The sequence below is a fragment of the Trichechus manatus genome, unplaced genomic scaffold, assembly GCF_000243295.1.
Source record: "Trichechus manatus latirostris isolate Lorelei unplaced genomic scaffold, TriManLat1.0 scaffold00009, whole genome shotgun sequence".
Taxonomy (NCBI): domain Eukaryota; kingdom Metazoa; phylum Chordata; class Mammalia; order Sirenia; family Trichechidae; genus Trichechus; species Trichechus manatus.
In genome coordinates, this window is record NW_004443945.1 from 14,939,694 (window position 1) to 14,946,850 (window position 7,157).

At 45.2% G+C, this 7,157-nt stretch overlaps 1 protein-coding gene across 1 annotated transcript in view; it reads right to left on the bottom strand.

Moving 5' to 3' along the window:
• BAALC (BAALC binder of MAP3K1 and KLF4) overlaps positions 1-1,302 on the bottom strand; it is an 82,985-nt gene extending 81,683 nt beyond the window's left edge. The window contains exon 1 of the mRNA XM_004370712.1: positions 1,143-1,302. Within this exon, the coding sequence (XP_004370769.1) occupies positions 1,143-1,302 (160 nt within the window). The remainder of the gene's footprint in view (positions 1-1,142) is intronic.
• Positions 1,303-7,157: the final 5,855 nt, after the last annotated feature.

Here is a 7,157-nt window from a genome sequence, read left to right on the forward strand (position 1 = left end):
TGCTTATCTTTTAAAAGTAGTTCACATTTCTTTCTTCCTCCTTATCATATACACTATGCTTCAAATTAGCCTCATTTCATATTAGATTTCATGACTCAGAAATAAAATAAAGGGAAACAGTTAAAATATTCTTATCCAAATATTAATCTGGCTTTTGACAATATCCATGTAATAAGCAGTAATTTTTTTTCTTTCAATGTCATAACATGTTTAAGATTAAACGTCAGTCTATAACAAGGAGTATATTTTCATCTCTACCCTACAATTATTAGTACATATATGCTTTTTTTTCTTTAATACCCTGATTTTGGCTGGACCAGAAAGTTCTTTGCATATCCTTTTATCTCTGCTAGACAGGGAATGGCCTAGGAAAGAGTATTTCACTTATAGCTATAGTCCAGTTTTATGTCCTTCCTCATATAAAACATTGAGGCACCATGGGTGGGAAGAGGAAGTCCTTACTATAAAACAACTCCTTGAAAAGTAAGCTTAAGTGCAGAACTAGTGATGGGGAGGGTGAGCATTCATTTTGCCCTGCACTAGAAGTCTGGTTTTTGTAGCCCGCGAGGGGGCTCCTTCCCAACAGGGAGAAAAGGCAAAACGACAAGAATGACTCCACCCAAGCAATCGCGGTCAGTCGCCTTGTCTATAAGTCGAATGCAGAGAGGCCAGGTGGCCAGTGGATGGAGAAGTGACCTGGCTGGGTATGCAGGTGGACAGAGCGGGAGATGGGAGATGGACCACAGCAGGACAGTGGCGACCCTGGCGGGTCGGGGGTGTGGAGTGGGCTGAGGATGGGCTGGGGAATAGGTGCGCGTGCGAGTTGGGATGTTGTCCCACCTCATGCATCCCCCGGCCAAGGAACGTTATCATAGGCGGAGGCAAAGAAGTGTTGGGTTTTCCCGAAGCTCAGAGAATTCGCTCTCACTGACCTCGAACCTCTCCCTCTGTCTCTCTCCTTCCCTATCTCTCTCTCTCTCTCCACTCCACCCCCCGCCCCGCAAGGCCGAATTCTCCGAGGAGACTGCGCTGTGCGCTGCCACTGGCGGCTCCCGCCCTCCGGGTTCTCACTCCCCTGACCCCGACCTCCCCGGCGCCGGGAGAGCGCGGCCAGGCAGGGTCCGAGGAGCAGGGCCACTCACCTGCGTGCAGGCCGCCGGCCTCGGCGCCGCTGTCCTGGGCGGCAGCGCTGGGCAGAGCGTCCGAGTCGGTGTAGGTGAGCCAGGTGGACTCGGTCTCCCGGGTCCAGCTCTCATAGTAGCGGGGCTCGATGGCATCGGCCCGGCTCCCGCCGCAGCCCATCCTCCAGTGTTACGGGCGCGCCCGGCGGCCGCTCCGCTGGCGACTCCGTGCAGCTCAGCCCCGGCAGCGCAGCCTGGGCTCGCGGGGAGGCGGCGGCGGCGGCATCGCGTACCCGCGCCCGCCTGCCTGCCCACCCCCCCGCGCCGCAGCCAGGCGCGGAGCTCTGGTGCCCGCAGCCCCCTCCGCCGCGCCCTCTCCCCGCACGCCCCTCCTCTCTGGGCTCCAAGGCCCTCCCCTTCCCCACCTCTCCTTTCTCACCTCCCCTCACCTTCGCTGCTCTCCCACCCCGCCTCAAGTCCCCCGCTCTCCCGCACCCTCCCTCCGTGAGCCCCAGCCAGCCAGGGCAAAGGACCAGCTGCCCCGGGGTGGGAGGAGAGCTAGGAGGTCCCTGAGGGGCTCCGCCTTGGCCGCCATGGTTACCTCGTCCAGCCTGTTGCCTATGCGGCCATCCAGCCATTCACCCACCCATCCATCCACCAATCCATACTAACATCTGCCTTGGGGAGAACGGAAGCATTTAAGGGGACACCAAGTTTCCTGGTCACTTGTTCAGAAAACCATGGAGCCGGGACAAGTTGGGGAGAAAGTGTTACCACTAAGGCAGAATTAAGGAACAGTCAGACTCCTGCGCCTACTTACTGGCTTGGGGAGTAGGGCATAGGGCCTCTGATTTGAGATTCTGGGCTAGACGCTTTGTAACTAACACCTCTTCCAGTTCAGTGACTCTGTGATCCTCCGAACTTTGTTCTCAAGAAAGCAAAAGAGGACCAGGAATCGCATGGCATCCGGGACACCTTCTCTGGGTGGAGCTGGAAGGCTCTGCTAGCTTCCCCCTCCAAGGCCGGGACTGCCTTGACATGGAGGGATGGGGGTGAGGGGTGGTTGAGCCAAGGTCTAGTTGTCATCCTTTCGTTCCCCTGTCTATCCCTAGACCCCTGTGGATTCAGAGCTAGACCCCAGACTTGGGTGAGCCATTAAGTTTACCTGTTTCAAAGAACACAGAAGGAAAACACCCTTAAAGAGAGGGCTAGGAAAGCAGAAAGGGTTGAAGAATAAATCCTCAATGGCCAGGCTCTGCTAGAATAGAATATGCTGTAGAATAAGTATCATATTCATTTAACATATATTTATTGAAATACCTATTATGGCAAACACTGTGCTAGTATATATACTAGTGGCTAAAATATAAGTCAGCTGCCCTTGGCCCACCCCTCTGGCTGAGGATTGTGTGCCTGGGTCATGTGGTCTGTCCTCAAGGGGTTTTGAAAGAGGTCATTGCAAGCCCTGGAAGTAAGTTCAGGGTCTTTAGTACAGGGAATTGCAAGGTGGCTATGAGCCAGAATCAACTCGACGGCAATGGGTTTGGTTTTTGGTTTTTGGTAGGTATTCAGCAGGTAGATTAGAAGAGAGTAGGACTCAGGCTCCAGGTGGGTGCATTCTATGGGCCCTGGACTTCTTGCCCATAGGAAGAGTCAGGGCCAAAGGGCCAGAGTGGGACCTCAAAAGCAGGGGTTCAAGGCAGGGCCTCTCTTACCAGCTACTGCCCATTGATTTGAATGGAATTATGAACATGTCCAGAATGCAGTTATTGTTGTGTGCCATCAAGTCAATTCCGAGTCATAGCAATCCAGTGTGACAGAGTAGAACTGCCCAGTAAGGTTTTCTTGGCTATAATCTTTATGGAAGTACATCGCCAGGTGTGTCTTCTGCAGATCTATTAGGTGGGTTCTAACCACCAACCCTTTGGTTAGCAGAATGCAGAAGATAGTTGTAAAGTGCTGTCAAGCTTGGGTTGGGCACGGTCACTCATTCCACATTTCTGGGCATCTACTGTGTATATTTTAAGCTTCTCAAGCATCAGGATATTGTCTCATTCAGCTTAGAATCCCCAAGAGGGATTAATTCAGTGCCTTCATATAGTGAGTGCTCATCAATTATTTGTTTAAGGAATGAATAACAAGAGACAACATGGGGACGTGGTTAAGCGTGTGGGTTCTGGAGCTGGACTCTCTGAGTTTGAAACTTGGCTCTGCCGCTTACCAGTTGCATGACCTTGGACAAGTTGCTTAACTTCTTTGTGCCTCAGTTTCCTCGTCTGTAAATAGGGATCCTTAATTGTGTGAGTATATGTAAAGTGCTTAGAAGAGTGCCTGGCACATAGAAAGCACTCAATCAACTAACTGCACTTTTGAGGCAAGGAACAAGCGCGACATCTTTCTCCCTTAAGGAGCGTGTCTCTGAAATCGTTATGTGTTTTCACATGAGGTAATACTTGCGAATCTGCCTAGCACATTGTAGGAGTTTGGTAAATGTTAGTCTTTTTCCACCCCCCTTTCCTTTTTCCTTCCATTACAATGTTATGACAGACAACCTTCCCGTAAATAAAATCACTGTTCCTATATAATCATCATCAACAGAGCAACATTTCTATTTTTCCATGGAATATGTTCTGGCCATTACATAAAACCATAGATTCAGAGAATTTTGTTGTTGTTGTTATTGTAATTGAGTCAGCTTCACTTCATGGCGACTAGACGTATATCTTCATGATCATTGATATGTTTGAGTCCATTGATGTGGCTATTGTGTAGTGCCTTCCAACCTAGGGGGCTTGTTTTCCAGCAGTATATCCAACAATATCCCGTTGTGATCCATAAGATTTTCATTGGCTAATTTTGGGACGTAGATAGTCAGGCCTTTCTTCCTAGCCTGAGTCTGTAAGCTCTGCTGAAGCCTGTCCACCATGGGTAACCTTGACGGTATTTGAAATACCAGTGGCATAGCATCTAGCATCACAGCAACACACAAGCCACCACAGTATGACAAACTGACAGATAGGTGGTGGTCAGTGAATTTTAGAACTCAGAAAAACTTAGAGATCAGCTAATCTCGTCCTTTGATTTTACCAACAAGGAAATTCTAACTCAGAGAGGTTTGCAGAATTGTCCGGAGTCTGGCAGAACTGGAGTTTGAACCAGTGCATGGGATTTCTGACTGCTGGTTCTATACTCTTTAAATTACTATGCTCTAGTTAGTACTGGATTTACTCCTAAACCTTGAGCTGTAATAAATTATATTAAACCATCTTTTCAGAATTTATAACTTGACTAGCAAAGGAAGAGGTTGGGTCATTAATTGATCATTAAGTTTGAAAGCAACAAAAGATAATTATTCTAAAGGGAGGGTTAGGTAATGCAAGGGGCCTTGCCACAGGGAATTGGAAAGCCCTGGCCAAAGCCATCCAAAGCAATGAAGTAGGTTATACCTCTAAAAACTATTGTTGAATGGTATTTGTTATGTGATGGACTCTCAAAATAAAGCATCTGTGGCTTTAAGACCTATTGTCCTGGGTACTACCTCCGGCTTGTTTCTATGGAAACTCTGAGCAGTAGACTTTGGGGCCCAAAGCCATCCCGCCTCCAAGGTCTTATTTCTGTGGCTCAGCTTCACTGGCTCTGCAAATTATTGTGAGCTGGAGAAAAGAGACCTTCAGTGAGGCAGATAATCAGGGCCCATGAAAGAATGGAGGGCTCAACAGGAACCTAAACCCGCCTTCAGGATCAGTCATCTGAAAAGGGGTAAAGATAGATTCACTGCCTTGAAAGTTTCAGTTTGTCCAAGTGACAAAGCAATAAAAATGAGGAACAATAGCAGCAATAATTCTGGCCAACAGGGTGCAGACCCCAGGAAGGTTTCTTTAGTCCTGGATGCCAAGCCTCAGCGGGTTTCCCACTGCTCCGGATTCCATGAGCATACCAGAACTACAGCCCGGTGTCCTCTCTCTGGATGATTTTAAAGCAGTTTCCCCTGAGCACCTCACCTCCAGTCCCCAATCTTGGCTCACTGGCACATCCTCATTGAGCTACAAATTGTAATTTAATTGTAAAGGAAGAGAGGTCGAGGTTTGCAACTCAGAGCACAAAATCTGAATTTATTCCCCACATCTGGAAAAAGAAGTCAGAAAATGTCATTTGCCATTAATCCATTTATGCATCCCTCACCTTTGAAGAACTACTGCATCCCCAGGGAGATAAGTGGTTCACTTGGCATTCAGGTGATGCATTATGACAAATATTATGACAAACAGAAGTGGAAACAAGAAAGGGAAACAAATATTAAAATGGCAAGAGGATAAATGAGACTTTGACTTGGTTTCAGAGGTTAGAAATCATGAAAGAGGAAATTTTGCAAAAAACAAAAGGAAGAAAGAAAATACTTGGATATGTTACCACAAAACAGTTTATATACAAATGAAATTTAATTCTCCCTCCATTAGTCTTCAAACCAAATAGTTCCCATGAGAAGAGAGGTCAGCTTCTTTGGCTGGATTCTAGAGATATTAGGAAGGTCTTTTAGTGGCTGCAAAGTTCTTCAGAATCTACCTCAGTGCTTGGATTAATGTTGTGTAGTACTTTATCATACCCCAAATTAAAACTCAGGAAAAAGCACTTTGTGAAGTTTCCAAATTTCTGATTTCATTACACTTTCTTTTAGTATAATACCAGCTCATTGATACAATGTAATGAATAACGAATTTGTTCTCTTCACAGGGACTATGAGTCAAATTCTATTGCAAATGGCCTGGGGAGGAAAATGTGGTCAAGATGAGGTAGACTGGTGGATTTTTTAAAATAACAGAACAATTTCAAATTGTAGATTATAACGATTAGAAGAAAAGAGGAATGAATTAGAAGCAAGGATGGATCCAGAAAGGCATATTTCAAAGAGAATTCCAAAAACCCAGAGAAAAACCAAGGAAGGTTTTTATAAAACATCCACATAGTATTACATATTCATAAGGATCTTTAGAGTCATCATTATCTCTTGCTTCTAAGATTGCACTGGGCAGATTAATAACATTTTCCTCTGCACTACTATTCAGCTGGAAATGTTTAGTAATTTGCCAAACATTACTATAAATGTCAGGAAAAGAAAGATTAAGGCCATAACCATGGATTCTTAACTGCTCTTTAGAAGGAAAGAGGGGCAAATTGTACCATCTTCCACTTTACAGTGTTTGTTAAGACTAATGGTTCCCACTGAGCTTCTGTTAAAGATGAAGGAAAAGATTGGGAATGGTGATAATTGGGCATGATGAACATATTTAATATCACTGAACTGTACATGTGAAGATTGTTGAAATGGCAAATGTTTTGTTACCTATATATTTACCACAATAAAAAATAATAAAAAAATTAAGTAAAATCTTTTTGAAAATACTAATGGCTCCATTTCAATGCATCAAGTCTCTCTGATTGTATCTCTACCTTTTACCCATGAAGATTTAGCAGTATGTGAATCTGAAGAGTAGTTTGAGAATCGGCAAGCAAATATAAGAATAATCTGATGAAAGAAGAACTGAAATAAATGGATCGATTTTAGCTGGTGTGTTTGGCAGAAGAGTGCTAGTTGTTGGGCAAAGGAAATGAACAGACACTTCACCAAAGAAGACATTCAAGCGGCCAACAGACACATGAGGAAAAGCTCGCGATCACTAGCCATTAGAGAAATGCAAATTAAAAGCACAATGAGATACCATCTCACCCCGACATTACTGGCACGAATCAAAAAAACTGCAAATAGCCAATGTTGGAGAGGCTGTGGGGAGATCAGAACTCTTTTGCACTGCTGGTGGGAATGCATAATGATATTACCATTTTGGAAAATGATAGGGCGCTTCCTTAGAAAGCTAGAAATAGAAATACCATACAATCCAGCAATCCCACTCCTAGGAATATATCCTAAAGAAATAAGAGCCATCACACGAATAGACATATGCACACACATGTTCACTGCAGCATTGTTCACAATAGCAAAAAGATGGAAACAGTCTAGATGCCCATCAACAGATGAAT